Here is a 24,299-nt window from a genome sequence, read left to right on the forward strand (position 1 = left end):
TATTTTGAATCTCCTACTCAATTTAGGGGCAAAAGAAATCGAACGCAAAACTTTCCAAAGTTTCTTTTCTTACCTGACATGGTCAGAGAAGAGGAAGCATCCACTGCAGGTACAAGGGATGAGGAGACAACACTAGAGGATGTCTGAGTGGCTGCAGCTGAACGGCGCACGTGTCCAGTACAGAGGTCACTGGTTACTGGTCCAAACAGCTCCACGGAAACCCCAAGACTCTACCAAGTGGTAGTAGGTTTGGTAGGAGAGTGATGTCACAAAGCAGGCAGTTGAAAGGTATGAGAGAGCCAATAGGGAGGTCCGATCCCCAACAGGAAGGCGGGCTTGGGTGAAGAGAGTGTAGGAGAGCTAAAACAACACCTGAGTTTCTGAGCTCTGGGGAGGAAATCCTAGAAGACAGATTTACCTCCCCCAGGCTCTTCCATTAGGGAAATCATTGCCACATTTCTTACAGACGTTCATTAATACACTGAACTAAGAGTTACTTATATTCTACAGAGTATTCTATTTTATGTATCATATACTTAGAGCTATATAGATCTTCTTTAATTAATAATCCTTAGGAAGGAAAGAGCCATCTAGTTTGAACTATTACAGTTGTTCTGAAATCATATGTGTCTAATGAGTGAACTGATAGCAGCTTTTAAGGAGCCAAAGTAGGGATTAAGAAGCTCTTTTTGTAACTTGGTTCAAGAGTAGGGTGAAGTTTCTTGAGTGTACCTTGTGGAGAATGTTGTGGTCCAAGGCTCTTCTCTTTTAGTTTCTTCTCCTTGACTCCTACCTTCCTTGGGCTGGGCTAGGCTGGGGGCCAGGTTGGACTTGCGACTTAACATTTCTCTTCCGCTTTCTCTTTTTTTTTTTTCTTCCATTATGGGCATTGCTTCGAGGACAAGCCTTGATCTTGCATTGGACGTTACTTCCTGTCACCTTCCAGCAGCAGGAGTCTTCTTTTCAGTGCTTGATGCTTCACGAAATAGACTCTGCCCGTTGGCAGCAAATACCAGAGAGCTAGGAGACAGAGCTGGTTGCAGACCTTTCCTCTTCCAGCCTTTGGTTGCAATTGTTTGGCCCATAATTTGCTAGCTCTAGTTCCTTGGGCCACACAGGTATCCTGCCATCTCCAGCTCTTGTTATATGTGAGAGACATTCTGAACACTGTCCCTTTTTCTTTGCACAGAAGTATATACAGTGTGGCAGTTACTGTAATCTCCTCCGCCTTGCAAACAGCCACTCTAGAATCTTGGACCTCTAGGACTCTCTGTCTTGCATGCTTGGGGGCAAGGCCAAGCAAAATGAAGAGGAGAATAATTAGAGAAAGAGGAGGACGTTGGTGGAGAATTGGGAGCAGGTAAGGTGAAAGGGCACAGGAGAAAAGAGATGCATGTAGACTTTTTGGTTTCTGTGGGAAACAGGTTGACACACTTGGGCCTCATTTGGTATTAACAGAACAGAGAGTTAAAGATCTAAGTAGCTAGATAGTGTGCAGCAACTGCCATGAAGTCTGTACACTGAAGAGAACAGTCTCACATCTAGTTTTCATTTTGTTTTATGTCATAGTACCTTATTTATAGCATTCACTGGTGTGTTTGTAGAATACAGATGTTTTCAAATGCTCTGGTTTTGTCTACATGGTTATCTCCTTGTCCTGTTTGTAAGGAATCCAACATTGTAAGACATATTGCATGTTTTTCTCTTGACGATTGTTGACCTTGAAGCGTCATGAACTAACTTGAGCTGTTGGATTCTGTGGAGAAACGTTCAAAAGGGTCTGTGAAAAAGGCACTGTGGTGAGTCGCATTATGCACCCGAGCGTAAGGAGCAGATATCTGCCACCAGCCCAGCTTGGCCTGGATTGCCTCTGTTTTAGTTCCCCTGGTTAGTGCTTTTCTCCCTAACCACTCTTGTGACTGTGATAATGTGAGTAAGGGCGGAGTTGCTAATGATCTATGTGTGAGGTAAGCTGGTTTGAGGGAGGCAATCTATGGACCTAGTCATTTTCCTTGGTGGTAAGCTTTCAGGGGTGCAGAGATGGATCTTCCTGGGGCCTTTTCTGGTCCCAGGAAGATATCGCATAGATGGGACCTCCCAAGACACACATTGAATCTTTAGGCCTGTTTTTCCTATTATGAGGTACGAGTTTCTTCACTGATGGGGATGATGCTTATCTGAGAAGAAATTGTGAAAGGTGGTGTAGTGTAGAGGTGTGGCTTAAGCTTTTAAGTTTTCCTCCAGGTTTTTCCCCTAAGCTTCCTACTTCGGACGGCCTACTTACATGATACTAGTAGGTGATGTCCGGCTAACAACTTCCTAAATATACCTGCAAGCCAGATCAGTGTCTCTTTTCTCTGTATTCCCATGGAAATCAAGAGTCCCGCCGAATTTTCCATCGAAACAGTTGATTTGTGTTGTCTCTAGGAATTCTAAAGGGCGTACCGTTGCTTCCTAACCGGTGTCATTTGGGAGATCCGCCTCTGTACGTTCAAATGATTAATTTTGAGACTTTGCTCATGTGTGCAGTAAACCCTTGAATTCCCTAAGACCTTCCTTTCCTCCATCTCCTACCCCATTAAGCCCGCTTCCGTTCATCTCCTGAATTTCTTTGGAATCTGTCAGCCAGCTCTTCCTCAACTTCCTAATACTGAACTTGCCTGTCTGTTGCGATTAGGTCCTAACTAGTGTCCATATATCTTGTTTCCTTCCAATCCACTCTTCACACAAGAGACCTTCAAAGCAAGTTGGAACGTTGCTCATAAACATCGCTCACAAACATTGTTTTGAGAATAGAAAACACACTGTTGGCCTTTAAGACTCTGCGTGGTCTAGAATCCTCTCTGCTTCTCTAGCCCCATCTTGTGCCACTTTTGCCCTCACTTTCTATGCTTCAGATACACTGAATTAACCTTAGTTCTCACTCATCTGACAGAAGTCAGTTCAGATACTATTTTTCACTGTGATTCCTAGCATTAAGGAATTTGATTATCAGGTTTTGTATGAGGACTATTTCATCAGGGGTACAGAAGTTCTGGCCATCTCTGGTTTTGGATATCCCTTATTTGTTGAGACCTTTGCGTTGTTTGGTTGCCTTTTGTCTGTTTTCCAGATGGGAAAACAGGAACAAGGGAAGTATAGGTTATTACTAGGTGGGGTTGAACAAGTGGAGCAGCAAACTGCAAAGCAGAAAGAAGAGGGACGTACTATAGAGGGATATGACTTCCATTCTCAAGGCGCCTGCATCCTGTGCAGGGAGACAGCCTAACATAAAATGTGCCTAACAACAAATATATTGACTTCTTACTAAAAATCTCCAGTTCATAGAACCGAGGGGTTTGTACCTTCTCCTTTAAAAGTGATAGTCCTGGGACTTCCCCGGTGGTCCCGTGGTGAAGACTCTGCGCTTCCAATGCAGCAGGCGTGGGTTCAATCCCTGGTTGGGGAGCTAAGATCCCACATGCTGCGCAGCCAAAGAAATTTTTGTCGAACGTTATACTCCTGTATTGTTGGCTTTAGTGGTTTAGATTTTGTTGTACTGTTAAGAAGATTTCAGTTTATTTACCGGGAACAAACAACACATAATGTAAAAATAGTTTCCCAGAAACGATTTCCATCATTCTCTTCTTCCCTTTCTCCCGCAGACTGGTGTTTCACCTTGACAAGTTCTCTGTCATTCCATAGGAAAGCTGTCTGGCTTGGAGGTTGCAATCCCAGGGAATTTTTCATCAGCGGGGAAGTCTCCATCACTACAGAGGAATCAAGGGAGAAGTCAGTCCCTGGTAAGTGAGATGCTCCCCCTAAACACCAACACAGCAGTCGTGTACCTTTCAAGGGGTTCAGGGGCAAGATGGGCAAGGCATTTCTACTAACTCTTCTTAAGGATCACGGACAGTGCCCTATGCTACGAGGTAAGCGGTGACTGTTGTAGTTCTTACTGGTGATCCTTTCCTGTCACTGATTCTCGGCTTTCTTTGTATTTCATAGGACTGTTGTCAGTCCAATACAAAATGAGTCTTATTTTTAAAAACCTGAAATGTTTTACAGAGCCTAGCATTCTCATATAGGGTCCTTTCCATTCTCCCCACTTTCCCGAGAGGCCAAGAACACGTCACACCATGAACTAGGAGAGGGGATAGAGCCCTTGCTGATGAAATACATCAACAAAGACAGAGTCTTAGCCTGCTTGCTCTCTGGACAGGATCTCGGACCACAAGGTCTTCAATCCTGGTATAAATGAAGGAAGTGAGGACAGTTCAACTGGCACTCTGATAACAAGAGTTCTGAAACACCTTCCAAAGAGACTATAGCAGTAGATGAGGGAAGGGAGTGCTACAGTGTGGCAGTACAGGGGGAATGATCGGCTACAGCAGTGAAAAGTGTGGTACCGATTGGTGTGCTCTCGGGGTTCTTGTACATGTAGCATAGATGACCTCTACAGTGGCCCTCCCACCTTCCCACCTGCATTAGGTGTTCTTTTTTTTTGTAATTTATGTTTATGTATTTATTTACTGTTTGAACTTATTTATTCTACGTATTTATTTTTTTGGCTGCACTGGGTCTCTCATTGCTGTGCACGGGCTTTCTCTAGTTGGCGGCTAGCGGGGGCTACTCTCGGTTGCGGTGTGCGGGCATCTCATCGCGGTGGCTTCTCTTGTTGCGGAGCGTGGGCTGTAGGCACGTGGGCTTCGGTAGTTGAGGCTCACGGGCTCTAGAATGCAGGCTCCGTCGTTGTGGCACATGCGCTTAGTTGCTGCACGGCATGTGGGATCTTCGCAGACCAGGGCTCGAACCCGTGTCCCCTGCATTGGCAGGCGCCACCAGGGAAGCCCTAGGTGTTCTCATATAGAGTCTAAAAACAGAGAGCACTGAGAGAAGGTAGTGGTTATTAAAGGCTCAGGATCTAAATTCTACCTGTCTCTACACCCCTTCCCAGCTGTCGATTTGACCCCATTTTTGAATGCTGACCTCATTGTTCAACTTTTCTCTGCCGTCTGTATACTCACCTTGAAAACTTGTTTCTGTGATGCGTTGAGCAGACACAGGGTGGCAGACTGCAGAGGTGGAAGCTGGTGGTCGGATATTTGTGGGCTGAATCTCCTTCAGTCCCATTCCCATTTCTGGTTGCACAGAGGCCCGACTTCCTGTGTATGACGCCGAGCCGTAGGATTGCGGGCAGGAGCCAAGTTCTCCATACAGTAAAGACCCCAGTGTGCCTTGGTTACAGTAATATACCTGGCTTCCTTCCTGGCAGGGAAGTGACAGGCGGCTATGCCCCTGATTTGTTCGTGGGCCTCCTGATCCAGCAGTTCCCTTGGCTCTGCCCCTGTCGTCAGCTGCCCCTAGGATAACTCTGAGCCCTAGCCACTTCTCTGGTAGATTTCCCTATTCCCCCACTACAGTCACACCTGAATAAGGCAACTCAGACCTTTCAGAGATGTGTCCTGAACCTCTTGTTTTCTGAAATACCTATCTGGTGGTTGTGAGACTTAAGGCCAGCGTCCCCGAGAGACTTTTTCTATTTCTCCTAGTAAACCTAGACTCATCTTCTGTCACCTTCAACTCTACTCCAATTGTGTTCTTTCAACCCAGACCTCTGACCCTGCTTTTTACTTCTGCCATTTCATCCTCGCTCCTGCTTCCTTTCCTAAATCCATACGTCTCTTTTGGCCTTCCTAGCCCTGGGCCAAGTTCCTTCCTCTTTGCTCAGTTTTTACCCCTTTCCTTCATTCTCCCATCCAACTTTCAGTCCTTCCTTTCTCACGCCCCAGTTAGCAGCATCTGAAAATTCGAAAGGTTTGTTACTCGTCTATTAATTGTATTCCATTTACTTATTCAGTTCTATACCTATCTTACCTGTGTATGGAAGAACAGCTGGTAGCCAAGGTGGCACCAAGAATCCTAGCAGCTCTCACTTGACGTATCCGTAGTAGTCGGCAATTTCCATTTCGTTTTCCCTCTCGGTGAAAAATTGCAGCTTGCCCGAAGAGGTGTATCCGGCAGCATTCTCCCGTTGTTGTTGAGCCCGCCTCTTCATGGCCTCTCGCTCTGGCCTCTGCTCTTGTTCGATGGGCTTTGACATGACTGGCTCAGGCACGTTGGGTTCCCTCCATGGAACTCGTTGCTTGCTGAAGTCTTGGAGTAGAAATTGGGTTTGGAGCTTGGGTGGGGACTGGCGCTTATTCACAGCAGGGGGAACAGGCTCCCGCTGGAGAGGAGCGCCAGATGAAGTTTTGGAGGGTGCAGGCCTAGGAGCAGCAGACTGAGGGACACGAGGCTGGGTACGGTTGGTCCAAGCCGGTTGGGTTGGGTTGGTCACAGTTGGCTGAGCTGGTTTGGCGGGGCCTGGCAAAGAGGCAGGAGCTGGCTGGGATGAATTGGCTGCAGCAGGTTGAGCTGAGTCAGTAGAACCAGGCTGGGCACGGTAAGCCCCAGCAGGCCGATGTGAGGCCAGAGACTGTGGCCTCCGAGGAGCGGGTCGAGCTTGAGGCTTGTCCCAGGCAGAAAAAGGCAGAGGTATCAACTTGACCTTCCCAGGAGGAGGCCGCTCATACTGGGCTGGAGACGGACACTCTGTTTCAGCACTGCTGTCTGGTTTCTGGGCTTGGACTTGCGTTTTCTCAGGACCCTTCCCCTCACGTGGGGTATGCCGCCATGGCTGGATAGCTGGGGGTGGCTGGGGGTCTTTGGGGTTGCTTGACTTTCCCAAGAGCCGACAGGAAGAGAGCCCAGTTTTCGTCTCATTCTTCTTCCCCAGCGCATGAAGAACCTTCACAGACTCCAGCATGCGCACGCCAAGGGAGGTTCGAGGCTTTTGAAAGCTCTGTTGGAGAAGCTCAGTTTGGTGTTCCTTTCGCTTCGTGTGGGGGATTGCTGGCTTCTCTTCTGCCTTGACTTTGTTCCCTGACTGCTTGTTCTCCTCAGCCTTGTTTCTCCCTCTGGTCCTTTTGGTCTTTTCCTGCCCGTGGCTCTTAGTTTTGCTGATCTTTCTGGATGCAGCTTTCTGAGGTTTGCCTTGAGAGTGCTTGGCCGTGTTCACAGGAGCCCTGTCACTGACTGCAGCGTGGCATATAACCACTTCTCCCCCTAACAGGCACTCTGGATTCTTTGGCTGGATTTTGGCCTTGGGAGCGCCACTGATAGGCTCAGAGGCTTTCTGTTTGTTCTTCCTGGGTTGATCAGAGGGAACCTTTATGACACTTGGCTTTTCCTGCACCTGATTCACCTTAATGGCTCTGGTGTCTTTAGCTTTGATCACGTTGGGACCTTGGGATTGACCAAGATCTTTCAAAGGATTAAAGAGCTGGGGAAGGTGAATATCCTCCGCCAGTGTAGTAATGTCTGCAAGACCACTGCTAGGTTCAATCCCATTTTCAAGTGTCCCTAGGTCCTGACGACTCCGGCTGTTCTCTCCCAGATCAGCATTTTCAGAACCAGGCTGCTCCTCTTGGCTGAGGGGATCGGTGCAGGCCAGCGGCTGGTGACTATCAGGGATTCCTAAAGGGAGTAGTGGAGGATCTTGGTTCTCTGTTGGGATCTGGTAGGCATCCAGAGGCTTTGAAAGCTTGGTTTTGATATCATCCACGTGCTTACTCTCTATTTGTCCCTGGCTTGGAGCTGGAGGCAGGGCCAGGAGACGCCTGGCACTCTGGACTGGAGCTGTCACTGAAATGTCCCCAAGTTCAGATGGTGGGTTACTCTCAAGTATGTGGCTGTTTCTGCTACTGCAGGACTCGGGGAGTTCTTGACTTTGTGTCACACAAAACGTCTGGCTTGGAGGTTGCAATCCCAGGGAATTTTTCATCACCAGGGGGGAGGTCTCCATCACTACAAAGGGATCAAGGGAGAAGTCAGTCCCTGGTAAGTGAGATGCTCCCCCTAAACACCAACACAGCAGTCATGTACCTTTCAAGGGGTTCAGGGGCAAGATGGGCAAGGCATTTCTACTAACTCTTCTTAAGGATCATGGACAGTGCCCTATGCTACGAGGTAAGCGGTGACTGTTGTAATTCTTACTGGTGAGCCTTTCCTGTCACTGATTCTCGGCTCGCTTTGTATTTCATAGGACTGTTATAAGTCCAATACAAAATGAGTCTTATTTTTAAAAACCTGAAATGTTTTACAAAGCCTAGCATTCTCATATAGGGTCCTTTCCATTCTCCCCACTTTCCCGAGAGGCCAAGAACACGTCACACCATGAACTAGGAGAGGGGGTAGAGCCCTTGCTGATGAAATACATCAACAAAGACAGAGTCTTAGCCTGCTTGCTCTCTGGACAGGATCTCGGACCACAAGGTCTTCAATCCTGGTATAAATGACGGAAGTGAGGACAGTTCAACTGGCACTCTGATAACAAGAGTTCTGAAACACCTTCCGAAGAGACTATAGCAGTAGATGAGGGAAGGGAGTGCTACAGTGTGGCAGTACAGGGGGAATGATCGGCTACAGCAGTGAAAAGTGTGGTACCGATTGGTGTGCTCTCGGGGTTCTTGTACATGTAGCATAGATGACCTCTACAGTGGCCCTCCCACCTTCCCACCTGCATTAGGTGTTCTTTTTTTTGTAATTTATGTTTATGTATTTATTTACTGTTTGAACTTATTTATTCTACGTATTTATTTTTTTGGCTGCACTGGGTCTCTCATTGCTGTGCACGGGCTTTCTCTAGTTGGCGGCTAGCGGGGGCTACTCTCGGTTGCGGTGTGCGGGCTTCTCATCGCGGTGGCTTCTCTTGTTGCGGAGCATGGGCTGTAGGCACGTGGGCTTCGGTAGTTGAGGCTCACGGGCTCTAGAATGCAGGCTCCGTCGTTGTGGCACATGCGCTTAGTTGCTGCACGGCATGTGGGATCTTCGCAGACCAGGGCTCGAACCCGTGTCCCCCGCATTGCATTGGCAGGCGGATTCTTAACCACGGCGCCACCAGGGAAGCCCTAGGTGTTCTCATATAGAGTCTAAAAACAGAGGGCACTGAGCGAAGGTAGTGGTTATTAAAGGCTCAGGATCTAAATTCTACCTGCCTCTACACCCCTTCCCAGCTGTCGATTTGACCCCATTTTTGAATGCCGACCTCATTCTTCAACTTTCTCTGGCGTTTGTTAATACTCACCTTGAAAACTTGTTTCTGTGATGCGTTGAGCAGACACAGGGTGGCAGACTGCAGAGGCGGAAGCTGGTGGTCGGATATTTGTGGGCTGAATCTCCTTCGGTCCCATTCCCATTTCTGGTTGCCCAGAGGCCCGACTTCCTGTGTATGACGCCGAGCCGTAGGATTGCGGGCAGGAGCCAAGTTCTCCATACAGTAAAGACCCCAGTGTGCCTTGGTTATAGTAATATACCTGGCTTCCTTCCTGGCAGGGAAGTGACAGGCAGCTCTGCCCCTGATTTGGAATCTGAGATGGTGTTCCCTGAGCAAGGCTGGCAGAAAGCGATGGATGTAGAGGGACCATGTTCTTGGCGTCTGAAGTTTTATCATACTGGGCTGCCAGAAACATGGAGGAGGCAGCTGTGTGGCGGTCAGTGAGTGCCAGAGTAAAGTCTCCGAGTGAAGAAGAATTCTTTTCAGTGCTTGCTGTGATGTCCCACTCAAGAACACCTGGATAGGAAGCAGCTGAAGTGGAGATCTGGCTGTGGTCAGTAACTCCAGATAACATAGTCGTGCTAGAATGTTGGTAAAGGTAGGCACTACCCATGAGTGTCTGGAAAGGGGTACCGGTAGCCGATGCCGAACTGACGGCAGGGGCAGAGACTCTGGAGAAGTTGCAGACACTTCGTGTTAGGGAAGTTGCATTGCTCACCACAGGAGGAGAATGCTGCAGAGAATTTAGAGTTCCAAGTAGAGATGGATGTTGGAAATTTTCTGTAAGAACAAGAGGGTCATGAAAAACTCAGGGAGGTTGAGAAATTCTCACTACGTTTGAGGAACGGCATCATCTGAAGGTTCTTGCTATCAGGACACCTCTACTATCACTACTTCCTGAGAAACCCAAAATCAGACAGTTGATGATGGCTGTAAGGACTGAGCAGTTTTCCACTCTTCTCTATTCACTGCCTGTGCTCCCATCTTGGGCACAGACGGGCAGAAGAGCCAAGTGGTGTGGTTCAGAGATTGTTCTCTAGGCTGGAAGCAACCTTCTCCCTGCCCTGTCTTTCCCTTCAGCCTGCACTCGTATTGACTTCTATGCTATTTCCTAGACTGGAAGCATTTTAGAACTAGGAGGCCCTTAGAGAACTTCGATGTTCTCAGTCTCATTTCGTGAGTAAGGAAACTGAGGCTCAGAGAGGTCGGGTTGACTTGTTCAAGTTCTCTCATTATGTTAGTATCATTACCAGGTTTCAGAACCTAAGTATCCTGACTTCCTTGCCAGGACTCCACTCTGAGCATGATACTGCCAGAAAGCAGGAGAAATAGAACTTATAATATAGGCATTTTTTTTGTCCATTAGAAAACAGTACGGCTATTACCATTGTCGTCTTCAGTGTCTCCCTTTGCTTGTGCAGTTCCCACGCTATTACCTAGAGGTGACGTACAGCTCAGTCCAACTGGTGAATTGAAAGAGTCATTTTTGCCCTCTTCAAGCCTGGTTTCTCATCCTACCTCAAAATGATTACCCGAAAGTGGATTTCTTAAGTGCTTTTGGAAAGGGAAAAGTTATCTGATTACTTCAGATTACTCACCTATAAAGTGGTTATAACACCACCACCAATAATAATAGCAGTAATAATTAATAGATGAATAAGCTGATCTATTGCGTATGATTTATATGGAGGAAGATACAATAAGTTCTAGAAAGACAAAGAAAAATCATGACAAGCATATTACGTTAACGAAAAAGAAATCCATAGATATTAATGAAAACTGGGGTATGTGGCAAGTATCGAAGCCTAATGAATTTACTAACAAATGGCATTCTGTACCATCCATGCAATATTATGAAAGTGAATTTTGCCCACTCTATTTTAGTGAATACTGTTAACCAGAAAACACGATGGAGGTGATAGAGGTGAATGAATTCCTAGCCAATGCATACAGACAGAGAAGGTATGTCAGTAAAAAATGCATAACAAGCAACAGAATGCAATAAATGTGCATGTATAGGTAGCCACAACACATATAGACAAGTATTTCAATGAAAACCGGTACGAAGCAGACAGCAAAATAATAAGTGTAAAAGAGTTTCATTATTGTGCTCCTTCATATTTTTACCCAGCAAGTAAGAGGTATTAAGCCTAGGAGAAATATATATTTCAATGAATATAGCTTATATAATAAGCAGAAAGGAAGCTTAAAATGTATCAGGAAGGTTTTTGGATTTATCCTAGAACTTAGATTAGAATCATCTTCAGCATCCAAGAAGATGGCATCCCAAAACCTCAAAAAACCATCATGCCTAGAATCCAATTAAAAAAGATTTTCAAATGTAAGAAAATCCACAGGACTCCACAATATGGTTTTCGATAAACGTGGATGTTTGTTTGTTTTGTTTCTTTGGCCGCGCCGCGTGGCCCTGGCCGTGAAAGCACCGAGTCCTAAGCACTGGACCGCCAGGGAATTCCCTAAGTGGGGGGAATTAGAGATGTGGGGCTTGACTTTTTCTTCTTCTTCTTCTTCTTCGGTAGCTAAGCTCTACAAGCGAACGATGGCTGTTGATCAATGTGCTCTCTGTGTTAGGAAGGAAATAACTGTAAAAATGAAAAGCAGCCTTGCCTTAGAACCTACATATCACACCAAGGAAAATAGTCCTTCTGATTCAATTTAGAAGATATCACTTAAAATGTTGAATTGGTGAAATGTCTACCTAGTTTAAAAATTAGAAAGAATAAAACACTGAAAAGCAGCCCCCTAGATAACCACTGTGGTTGCTTGTTTATAGGAGGCATCATTTCTAAAACGTATTTCTAAAATGTTTATATTCAAAACTGTCAAGTGGCCAACTGTATTCAGAGAGGCAATAAAAGAAAGAAAACGGAGTATGACTTTTCTGATAAGCTGCCTTTCCTGGTGATCCCCTGTTCTGGCCTTACTTTCCTTCTTAGTCTGTTAATGTAAGGGTTTGCTACCATCAACTTGGTTTTGCCCTGCTCTGAGCAGGTTTCCCTCTGTGCTGTTTCTGCTTTAATTGAAAATCTTTGGTTCCCATCAGCATTCCATTGCAAACTCCGTTTTTCTTGAGAGCTCCTCTATGCTTTCCCTCTTCATTCTTACATTTTCTCCCATCTCTTGGTGCCTGTTGGCCTGTGCTAATGAAAACCATCCTAAACTTCCTTACGCTCGACTCTGTGCCTCCCTGTAGAGCCCAGTACTCTCCATCCTCTCTCCCTATTCTCTCTTTTCAACTAGTCGAAATCCTAGTGGAGGGAGACCATTAGAGATGAAACATCTTGGTATATATTGCTAGTTTTCTATGTCCCCTGGCTTTTCTATGTTTCTGTTGAAACACTCTTGAGAAGTGTCTGATTTCGTTTTCTACATGGGTACCCTTTAAGGCTCAATACTGGAAAAGAAGGGGATCAGAGTGATCAACCCAACGTGGTATCCTAACGTAACAGTTAAGGAAAGCAACAGGCTTTGTGAGACAGCCAGTGATTTGTCCAAAGTCACACAGATAGTAAACGTCAAAGTCAAAACTGAAATTAGGTCTCCAGACGTGTAGTTCAATACTTTCCCTCATTATTCCATGCTATTTTGAATCTCCTACTCAATTTAGGGGCAAAAGAAATCGAACGCAAAACTTTCCAAAGTTTCTTTTCTTACCTGACATGGTCAGAGAAGAGGAAGCATCCACTGCAGGTACCAGGGATGAGGAGACAACACTAGAGGATGTCCGAGTGGCTGCAGCTGAACGGCGCACGTGTCCAGTACAGAGGTCACTGGTTACTGGTCCAAACAGCTCCACGGAAACCCCAAGACTCTACCAAGTGGTAGTAGGTTTGGTAGGAGAGTGATGTCACAAAGCAGGCAGTTGAAAGGTATGAGAGAGCCAATAGGGAGGTCCGATCCCCAACAGGAAGGCGGGCTTGGGTGAAGAGAGTGTAGGAGAGCTAAAACAACACCTGAGTTTCTGAGCTCTGGGGAGGAAATCCTAGAAGACAGATTTACCTCCCCCAGGCTCTTCCATTAGGGAAATCATTGCCACATTTCTTACAGACGTTCATTAATACACTGAACTAAGAGTTACTTATATTCTACAGAGTATTCTATTTTATGTATCATATACTTAGAGCTATATAGATCTTCTTTAATTAATAATCCTTAGGAAGGAAAGAGCCATCTAGTTTGAACTATTACAGTTGTTCTGAAATCATATGTGTCTAATGAGTGAACTGATAGCAGCTTTTAAGGAGCCAAAGTAGGGATTAAGAAGCTCTTTTTGTAACTTGGTTCAAGAGTAGGGTGAAGTTTCTTGAGTGTACCTTGTGGAGAATGTTGTGGTCCAAGGCTCTTCTCTTTTAGTTTCTTCTCCTTGACTCCTACCTTCCTTGGGCTGGGCTAGGCTGGGGGCCAGGTTGGACTTGCGACTTAACATTTCTCTTCCGCTTTCTCTTTTTTTTTTTTCTTCCATTATGGGCATTGCTTCGAGGACAAGCCTTGATCTTGCATTGGACGTTACTTCCTGTCAACTTCCAGCAGCAGGAGTCTTCTTTTCAGTGCTTGATGCTTCACGAAATAGACTCTGCCCGTTGGCAGCAAATACCAGAGAGCTAGGAGACAGAGCTGGTTGCAGACCTTTCCTCTTCCAGCCTTTGGTTGCAATTGTTTGGCCCATAATTTGCTAGCTCTAGTTCCTTGGGCCACACAGGTATCCTGCCATCTCCAGCTCTTGTTATATGTGAGAGACATTCTGAACACTGTCCCTTTTTCTTTGCACAGAAGTATATACAGTGTGGCAGTTACTGTAATCTCCTCCGCCTTGCAAACAGCCACTCTAGAATCTTGGACCTCTAGGACTCTCTGTCTTGCATGCTTGGGGGCAAGGCCAAGCAAAATGAAGAGGAGAATAATTAGAGAAAGAGGAGGACGTTGGTGGAGAATTGGGAGCAGGTAAGGTGAAAGGGCACAGGAGAAAAGAGATGCATGTAGACTTTTTGGTTTCTGTGGGAAACAGGTTGACACACTTGGGCCTCATTTGGTATTAACAGAACAGAGAGTTAAAGATCTAAGTAGCTAGATAGTGTGCAGCAACTGCCATGAAGTCTGTACACTGAAGAGAACAGTCTCACATCTAGTTTTCATTTTGTTTTATGTCATAGTACCTTATTTATAGCATTCACTGGTGTGTTTGTAGAATACAGATGTTTTCAAATGCTCTGGTTTTGTCTACATGGTTATCTCCTTGTCCTGTTTGTAAGGAATCCAACATTGTAAGACATATTGCATGTTTTTCTCTTGACGATTGTTGACCTTGAAGCGTCATGAACTAACTTGAGCTGTTGGATTCTGTGGAGAAACGTTCAAAAGGGTCTGTGAAAAAGGCACTGTGGTGAGTCGCATTATGCACCCGAGCGTAAGGAGCAGATATCTGCCACCAGCCCAGCTTGGCCTGGATTGCCTCTGTTTTAGTTCCCCTGGTTAGTGCTTTTCTCCCTAACCACTCTTGTGACTGTGATAATGTGAGTAAGGGCGGAGTTGCTAATGATCTATGTGTGAGGTAAGCTGGTTTGAGGGAGGAAATCTATGGACCTAGTCATTTTCCTTGGTGGTAAGCTTTCAGGGGTGCAGAGATGGATCTTCCTGGGGCCTTTTCTGGTCCCAGGAAGATATCGCATAGATGGGACCTCCCAAGACACACATTGAATCTTTAGGCCTGTTTTTCCTATTATGAGGTACGAGTTTCTTCACTGATGGGGATGATGCTTATCTGAGAAGAAATTGTGAAAGGTGGTGTAGTGTAGAGGTGTGGCTTAAGCTTTTAAGTTTTCCTCCAGGTTTTTCCCCTAAGCTTCCTACTTCGGACGGCCTACTTACATGATACTAGTAGGTGATGTCCGGCTAACAACTTCCTAAATATACCTGCAAGCCAGATCAGTGTCTCTTTTCTCTGTATTCCCATGGAAATCAAGAGTCCCGCCGAATTTTCCATCGAAACAGTTGATTTGTGTTGTCTCTAGGAATTCTAAAGGGCGTACCGTTGCTTCCTAACCGGTGTCATTTGGGAGATCCGCCTCTGTACGTTCAAATGATTAATTTTGAGACTTTGCTCATGTGTGCAGTAAACCCTTGAATTCCCTAAGACCTTCCTTTCCTCCATCTCCTACCCCATTAAGCCCGCTTCAGTTCATCTCCTGAATTTCTTTGGAATCTGTCAGCCAGCTCTTCCTCAACTTCCTAATACTGAACTTGCCTGTCTGTTGCGATTAGGTCCTAACTAGTGTCCATATATCTTGTTTCCTTCCAATCCACTCTTCACACAAGAGACCTTCAAAGCAAGTTGGAACGTTGCTCATAAACATCGCTCACAAACATTGTTTTGAGAATAGAAAACACACTGTTGGCCTTTAAGACTCTGCGTGGTCTAGAATCCTCTCTGCTTCTCTAGCCCCATCTTGTGCCACTTTTGCCCTCACTTTCTATGCTTCAGATACACTGAATTAACCTTAGTTCTCACTCATCTGACAGAAGTCAGTTCAGATACTATTTTTCACTGTGATTCCTAGCATTAAGGAATTTGATTATCAGGTTTTGTATGAGGACTATTTCATCAGGGGTACAGAAGTTCTGGCCATCTCTGGTTTTGGATATCCCTTATTTGTTGAGACCTTTGCGTTGTTTGGTTGCCTTTTGTCTGTTTTCCAGATGGGAAAACAGGAACAAGGGAAGTATAGGTTATTACTAGGTGGGGTTGAACAAGTGGAGCAGCAAACTGCAAAGCAGAAAGAAGAGGGACGTACTATAGAGGGATATGACTTCCATTCTCAAGGCGCCTGCATCCTGTGCAGGGAGACAGCCTAACATAAAATGTGCCTAACAACAAATATATTGACTTCTTACTAAAAATCTCCAGTTCATAGAACCGAGGGGTTTGTACCTTCTCCTTTAAAAGTGATAGTCCTGGGACTTCCCCGGTGGTCCCGTGGTGAAGACTCTGCGCTTCCAATGCAGCAGGCGTGGGTTCAATCCCTGGTTGGGGAGCTAAGATCCCACATGCTGCGCAGCCAAAGAAATTTTTGTCGAACGTTATACTCCTGTATTGTTGGCTTTAGTGGTTTAGATTTTGTTGTACTGTTAAGAAGATTTCAGTTTATTTACCGGGAACAAACAACACATAATGTAAAAATAGTTTCCCAGAAACGATTTCCATCATTCTCTTCTTCCCTTTCTCCCGCAGACTGGTGTTTCACCTTGACAAGTTCTCTGTCATTCCATAGGAAAGCTGTCTGGCTTGGAGGTTGCAATCCCAGGGAATTTTTCATCAGCGGGGAAGTCTCCATCACTACAGAGGAATCAAGGGAGAAGTCAGTCCCTGGTAAGTGAGATGCTCCCCCTAAACACCAACACAGCAGTCGTGTACCTTTCAAGGGGTTCAGGGGCAAGATGGGCAAGGCATTTCTACTAACTCTTCTTAAGGATCACGGACAGTGCCCTATGCTACGAGGTAAGCGGTGACTGCTGTAGTTCTTACTGGTGATCCTTTCCTGTCACTGATTCTCGGCCTTCTTTGTATTTCATAGGACTGTTGTCAGTCCAATACAAAATGAGTCTTATTTTTAAAAACCTGAAATGTTTTACAGAGCCTAGCATTCTCATATAGGGTCCTTTCCATTCTCCCCACTTTCCCGAGAGGCCAAGAACACTTCACACCATGAACTAGGAGAGGGGGTAGAGCCCTTTCTGATGAAATACATCAACAAAGACAGAGCCTTAGCCTGCTTGCTCTCTGGACAGGATCTCGGACCACAAGGTCTTCAATCCTGGTATAAATGAAGGAAGTGAGGACAGTTCAACTGGCACTCTGATAACAAGAGTTCGGAAACACCTTCCAAAGAGACTATAGCAGTAGATGAGGGAAGGGAGTGCTACAGTGTGGCAGTACAGGGGGAATGATCGGCTACAGCAGTGAAAAGTGTGGTACCGATTGGTGTGCTCTCGGGGTTCTTGTACATGTAGCATAGATGACCTCTACAGTGGCCCTCCCACCTTCCCACCTGCATTAGGTGTTCTTTTTTTTTGTAATTTATGTTTATGTATTTATTTACTGTTTGAACTTATTTATTCTACGTATTTATTTTTTTGGCTGCACTGGGTCTCTCATTGCTGTGCACGGGCTTTCTCTAGTTGGCGGCTAGCGGGGGCTACTCTCGGTTGCGGTGTGCGGGCATCTCATCGCGGTGGCTTCTCTTGTTGCGGAGCATGGGCTGTAGGCACGTGGGCTTCGGTAGTTGAGGCTCACGGGCTCTAGAATGCAGGCTCCGTCGTTGTGGCACATGCGCTTAGTTGCTGCACGGCATGTGGGATCTTCGCAGACCAGGGCTCGAACCCGTGTCCCCTGCATTGGCAGGCGCTACCAGGGAAGCCCTAGGTGTTCTCATATAGAGTCTAAAAACAGAGAGCACTGAGAGAAGGTAGTGGTTATTAAAGGCTCAGGATCTAAATTCTACCTGTCTCTACACCCCTTCCCAGCTGTCGATTTGACCCCATTTTTGAATGCTGACCTCATTGTTCAACTTTTCTCTGCCGTCTGTATACTCACCTTGAAAACTTGTTTCTGTGATGCGTTGAGCAGACACAGGGTGGCAGATTGCAGAGGTGGAAGCTGGTGGTCGGATATTTGTGGGCTGAATCTCCTTCAGTCCCATTCCCATTTCTGGTTGCCCAGAGGCCCTACTTCCTGTGTGTGACGCCGAGCCGTAGGATTGCGGGCAGGAGCCAAGTTCTCCATACAGTAAAGACCCCAGTGTGCCTTGGTTATAGTAATATACCTGGCTTCCTTCCTGGCAGGGAAGTGACAGGCGGCTATGCCCCTGCTTTGTTCGTGGGCCTCCTGATCCAGCAGTTCCCTTGGCTCTGCCCCTGTCGTCAGCTGCCCGTAGGATAACTCTGAGCCCTAGCCACTTCTCTGGTAGATTTCCCTATTCCCCCACTACAGTCACACCTGAATAAGGCAACTCAGACCTTTCAGAGATGTGTCCTGAACCTCTTGTTTTCTGAAATACCTATCTGGTGGTTGTGAGACTTAAGGCCAGCGTCCCCGAGAGACTTTTTCTATTTCTCCTAGTAAACCTAGACTCATCTTCTGTCACCTTCAACTCTACTCCAATTGTGTTCTTTCAACCCAGACCTCTGACCCTGCTTTTTACTTCTGCCATTTCATCCTCGCTCCTGCTTCCTTTCCTAAATCCATACGTCTCTTTTGGCCTTCCTAGCCCTGGGCCAAGTTCCTTCCTCTTTGCTCAGTTTTTACCCCTTTCCTTCATTCTCCCATCCAACTTTCAGTCCTTCCTTTCTCACGCCCCAGTTAGCAGCATCTGAAAATTCGAAAGGTTTGTTACTCGTCTATTAATTGTATTCCATTTACTTATTCAGTTCTATACCTGTCTTACCTGTGTATGGAAGAACAGCTGGTAGCCAAGGTGGCACCAAGAATCCTAGCAGCTCTCACTTGACGTATCCGTAGTAGTCGGCAATTTCCATTTCGTTTTCCCTCTCGGTGAAAAATTGCAGCTTGCCCGAAGAGGTGTATCTGGCAGCATTCTCCCGTTGTTGTTGAGCCCGCCTCTTCATGGCCTCTCGCTCTGGCCTCTGCTCTTGTTCGATGGGCTTTGACATGACTGGCTCAGGCACGTTGGGTTCCCTCCATGGAACTCGTTGCTTGCTGAAGTCTTGGAGTAGAAAGTGGGTTTGGAGCTTGGGTGGGGACTGGCGCTTATTCACAGCAGGGGGAACAGGCTCCCGCTGGAGAGGAGCGCCAGATGAAGTTTTGGAGGGTGCAGGCCTAGGAGCAGCAGACTGAGGGACACGAGGCTGGGTATGGTTGGGCCAAGCCGGTTGGGTTGGGTTGGTCACAGTTGGCTGAGCTGGTTTGGCGGGGCCTGGCAAAGAGGCAGGAGCTGGCTGGGATGAATTGGCTGCAGCAGGTTGAGCTGAGTCAGTAGAACCAGGCTGGGCACGGTAAGCCCCAGCAGGCCGATGTGAGGCCAGAGACTGTGGCCTCCGAGGAGCGGGTCGAGCTTGAGGCTTGTCCCAGGCAGAAAAAGGCAGAGGTATCAACTTGACCTTCCCAGGAGGAGGCCGCTCATACTGGGCTGGAGACGGACACTCTGTTTCAGCACTGCTGTCTGGTTTCTGGGCTTGGACTTGCGTTTTCTCAGGACCCTTCCCCTCACGTGGGGTATGCCGCCATGGCTGGATAGCTGGGGGTGGCTGGGGGTCTTTGGGGTTGCTTGACTTTCCCAAGAGCCGACAGGAAGAGAGCCCAGTTTTCGTCTCATTCTTCTTCCCCAGCGCATGAAGAACCTTCACAGACTCCAGCATGCGCACGCCAAGGGAGGTTCGAGGCTTTTGAAAGCTCTGTTGGAGAAGCTCAGTTTGGTGTTCCTTTCGCTTCGTGTGGGGGATTGCTGGCTTCTCTTCTGCCTTGACTTTGTTCCCTGACTGCTTGTTCTCCTCAGCCTTGTTTCTCCCTCTGGTCCTTTTGGTCTTTTCCTGCCCGTGGCTCTTAGTTTTGCTGATCTTTCTGGATGCAGCTTTCTGAGGTTTGCCTTGAGAGTGCTTGGCCGTGTTCACAGGAGCCCTGTCACTGACTGCAGCGTGGCATGTAACCACTTCTCCCCCTAACAGGCACTCTGGATTCTTTGGCTGGATTTTGGCCTTGGGAGCGCCACTGATAGGCTCAGAGGCTTTCTGTTTGTTCTTCCTGGGTTGATCAGAGGGAACCTTTATGACACTTGGCTTTTCCTGCACCTGATTCACCTTAATGGCTCTGGTGTCTTTAGCTTTGATCACGTTGGGACCTTGGGATTGATCAAGATCTTTCAAAGGATTAAAGAGCTGGGGAAGGTGAATATCCTCCGCCAGTGTAGTAATGTCTGCAAGACCACTGCTAGGTTCAATCCCATTTTCAAGTGTCCCTAGGTCCTGACGACTCCGGCTGTTCTCTCCCAGATCAGCATTTTCAGAACCAGGCTGCTCCTCTTGGCTGAGGGGATCGGTGCAGGCCAGCGGCTGGTGAATATCAGGGATTCCTAAAGGGAGTAGTGGAGGATCTTGGTTCTCTGTTGGGATCTGGTAGGCATCCAGAGGCTTTGAAAGCTTGGTTTTGATATCATCCACGTGCTTACTCTCTATTTGTCCCTGGCTTGGAGCTGGAGGCAGGGCCAGGAGACGCCTGGCACTCTGGACTGGAGCTGTCACTGAAATGTCCCCAAGTTCAGATGGTGGGTTACTCTCAAGTATGTGGCTGTTTCTGCTACTGCAGGACTTGGGGAGTTCTTGACTTTGTGTCACACAAAACGTCTGGCTTGGAGGTTGCAATCCCAGGGAATTTTTCATCACCAGGGGGGAGGTCTCCATCCCTACAAAGGGATCAAGGGAGAAGTCAGTCCCTGGTAAGTGAGATGCTCCCCCTAAACACCAACACAGCAGTCGTGTACCTTTCAAGGGGTTCAGGGGCAAGATGGGCAAGGCATTTCTACTAACTCTTCTTAAGGATCACGGACAGTGCCCTATGCTACGAGGTAAGCGGTGACTGTTGTAATTCTTACTGGTGAGCCTTTCCTGTCGCTGATTCTCGGCTCGCTTTGTATTTCATAGGACTGTTATAAGTCCAATACAAAATGAGTCTTATTTTTAAAAACCTGAAATGTTTTACAAAGCCTAGCATTCTCATATAGGGTCCTTTCCATTCTCCCCACTTTCCCGAGAGGCCAAGAACACGTCACACCATGAACTAGGAGAGGGGGTAGAGCCCTTGCTGATGAAATACATCAACAAAGACAGAGTCTTAGCCTGCTTGCTCTCTGGACAGGATCTCGGACCACAAGGTCTTCAATCCTGGTATAAATGAAGGAAGTGAGGACAGTTCAACTGGCACTCTCATAACAAGAGTTCTGAAACACCTTCCGAAGAGACTATAGCAGTAGATGAGGGAAGGGAGTGCTACAGTGTGGCAGTACAGGGGGAACGATCGGCTACAGCAGTGAAAAGTGTGGTACCGATTGGTGTGCTCTCGGGGTTCTTGTACATGTAGCATAGATGACCTCTACAGTGGCCCTCCCACCTTCCCACCTGCATTAGGTGTTCTTTTTTTTGTAATTTATGTTTATGTATTTATTTACTGTTTGAACTTATTTATTCTACGTATTTATTTTTTTGGCTGCACTGGGTCTCTCTTTGCTGTGCACGGGCTTTCTCTAGTTGGCGGCTAGCGGGGGCTACTCTTGGTTGCGGTGTGCGGGCTTCTCATCGCGGTGGCTTCTCTTTGTTGCGGAGCATGGGCTGTAGGCACGTGGGCTTCGGTAGTTGAGGCTCACGGGCTCTAGAATGCAGGCTCCGTCGTTGTGGCACATGCGCTTAGTTGCTGCACGGCATGTGGGATCTTCGCAGACCAGGGCTCGAACCCGTGTCCCCCGCATTGCATTGGCAGGCGGATTCTTAACCACGGCGCCACCAGGGAAGCCCTAGGTGTTCTCATAGAGAGTCTAAAAACAGAGGGCACTGAGCGAAGGTAGTGGTTATTAAAGGCTCAGGATCTAAATTCTACCTGCCTCTACACCCCTTCCCAGCTGTCGATTTGACCCCATTTTTGAGTGCCGACCTCATTCTTCAACTTTCTCTGGCGTTTGTTATACTCACCTTGAAAACTTGTTTCTGTGATGCGTTGAGCAGACACAGGGTGGCAGACTGCAGAGGTGGAAGCTGGTGGTCGGATATTTGTGGGCTGAATCTCCTTCAGTCCCATTCCCATTTCTGGTTGCCCAGAGGCCCGACTTCCTGTGTATGACGCCGAGCCGTAGGATTGCGGGCAGGAGCCAAGTTCTCCATACAGTAAAGACCCCAGTGTGCCTTGGTTATAGTAATATACCTGGCTTCCTTCCTGGCAGGGAAGTGGCAGGCGGCTCTGCCCCTGATTTGGAATCTGAGATGGTGTTCCCTGAGCAAGGCTGGCAGAAAGCGATGGATGTAGAGGGACCATGTTCTTGGCGTCTGAAGTTTTATCATACTGGGCTGCCAGAAACATGGAGGAGGCAGCTGTGTGGCGGTCAGTGAGTGCCAGAGTAAAGTCTCCGAGTGAAGAAGAATTCTTTTCAGTGCTTGCTGTGATGTCCCACTCAAGAACACCTGGATAGGAAGCAGCTGAAGTGGAGATCTGGCTGTGGTCAGTAACTCCAGATAACATAGTCGTGCTAGAATGTTGGTAAAGGTAGGCACTACCCATGAGTGTCTGGAAAGGGGTACCGGTAGCCGATGCCGAACTGACGGCAGGGGCAGAGACTCTGGAGAAGTTGCAGACACTTCGTGTTAGGGAAGTTGCATTGCTCACCACAGGAGGAGAATGCTGCAGAGAATTTAGAGTTCCAAGTAGAGATGGATGTTGGAAATTTTCTGTAAGAACAAGAGGGTCATGAAAAACTCAGGGAGGTTGAGAAATTCTCACTACGTTTGAGGAACGGCATCATCTGAAGGTTCTTGCTATCAGGACACCTCTACTATCACTACTTCCTGAGAAACCCAAAATCAGACAGTTAATGATGGCTGTAAGGACTGAGCAGTTTTCCACTCTTCTCTATTCACTGCCTGTGCTCCCATCTTGGGCACAGACGGGCAGAAGAGCCAAGTGGTGCGGTTCAGAGATTGTTCTCTAGGCTGGAAGCAACCTTCTCCCTGCCCTGTCTTTCCCTTCAGCCTGCACTCGTATTGACTTCTATGCTATTTCCTAGACTGGAAGCATTTTAGAACTAGGAGGCCCTTAGAGAACTTCGATGTTCTCAGTCTCATTTCGTGAGTAAGGAAACTGAGGCTCAGAGAGGTCGGGTTGACTTGTTCAAGTTCTCTCATTATGTTAGTATCATTACCAGGTTTCAGAACCTAAGTATCCTGACTTCCTTGCCAGGACTCCACTCTGAGCATGATACTGCCAGAAAGCAGGAGAAATAGAACTTATAATATAGGCATTTTTTTTGTCCATTAGAAAACAGTACGGCTATTACCATTGTCGTCTTCAGTGTCTCCCTTTGCTTGTGCAGTTCCCACGCTATTACCTAGAGGTGACGTACAGCTCAGTCCAACTGGTGAATTGAAAGAGTCATTTTTGCCCTCTTCAAGCCTGGTTTCTCATCCTACCTCAAAATGATTACCCGAAAGTGGATTTCTTAAGTGCTTTTGGAAAGGGAAAAGTTATCTGATTACTTCAGATTCCTCACCTATAAAGTGGTTATAACACCACCACCAATAATAATAGCAGTAATAATTAATAGATGAATAAGCTGATCTATTGCGTATGATTTATATGGAGGAAGATACAATAAGTTCTAGAAAGACAAAGAAAAATCATGACAAGCATATTACGTTAACGAAAAAGAAATCCATAGATATTAATGAAAACTGGGGTATGTGGCAAGTATCGAAGCCTAATGAATTTACTAACAAATGGCATTCTGTACTATCCATGCAATATTATGAAAGTGAATTTTGCCCACTCTATTTTAGTGAATACTATTAACCAGAAGACACGATGGAGGTGATAGAGGTGAATGAATTCCTAGCCAATGCATACAGACAGAGAAGGTATGTCAGTAAAAAATGCATAACAAGCAACAGAATGCAATAAATGTGCATGTATAGGTAGCCACAACACATATAGACAAGTATTTCAATGAAAACCGGTACGAAGCAGACAGCAAAATAATAAGTGTAAAAGAGTTTCATTATTGTGCTCCTTCATATTTTTACCCAGCAAGTAAGAGGTATTAAGCCTAGGAGAAATATATATTTCAATGAATATAGCTTATATAATAAGCAGAAAGGAAGCTTAAAATGTATCAGGAAGGTTTTTGGATTTATCCTAGAACTTAGATTAGAATCATCTTCAGCATCCAAGAAGATGGCATCCCAAAACCTCAAAAAACCATCATGCCTAGAATCCAATTAAAAAAGATTTTCAAATGTAAGAAAATCCACAGGACTCCACAATATGGTTTTCGATAAACGTGGATGTTTGTTTGTTTTGTTTCTTTGGCCGCGCCGCGTGGCCCTGGCCGTGAAAGCACCGAGTCCTAAGCACTGGACCGCCAGGGAATTCCCTAAGTGGGGGGAATTAGAGATGTGGGGCTTGACTTTTTCTTCTTCTTCTTCTTCTTCTTCGGTAGCT

The 24,299-nt window shown here is 46.6% G+C and overlaps 1 protein-coding gene across 1 annotated transcript in view; it reads left to right on the forward strand.

The window, feature by feature from the left end:
- LOC309622014 (uncharacterized protein) overlaps positions 1-24,299 on the forward strand; it is a 127,383-nt gene that overhangs the window by 60,104 nt on the left and 42,980 nt on the right. The window contains exons 12-14 of the mRNA XM_082409234.1: positions 3,685-3,786; positions 7,818-7,860; positions 16,363-16,460. Coding sequence (XP_082265360.1) covers positions 3,685-3,786; positions 7,818-7,860; positions 16,363-16,460 — 243 coding nt within the window. The remainder of the gene's footprint in view (positions 1-3,684; positions 3,787-7,817; positions 7,861-16,362; positions 16,461-24,299) is intronic.

The sequence above is a fragment of the Balaenoptera borealis genome, assembly GCF_965194805.1.
Source record: "Balaenoptera borealis genome assembly, contig: HAP1_SCAFFOLD_1392, whole genome shotgun sequence".
Taxonomy (NCBI): Eukaryota; Metazoa; Chordata; class Mammalia; order Artiodactyla; family Balaenopteridae; genus Balaenoptera; species Balaenoptera borealis.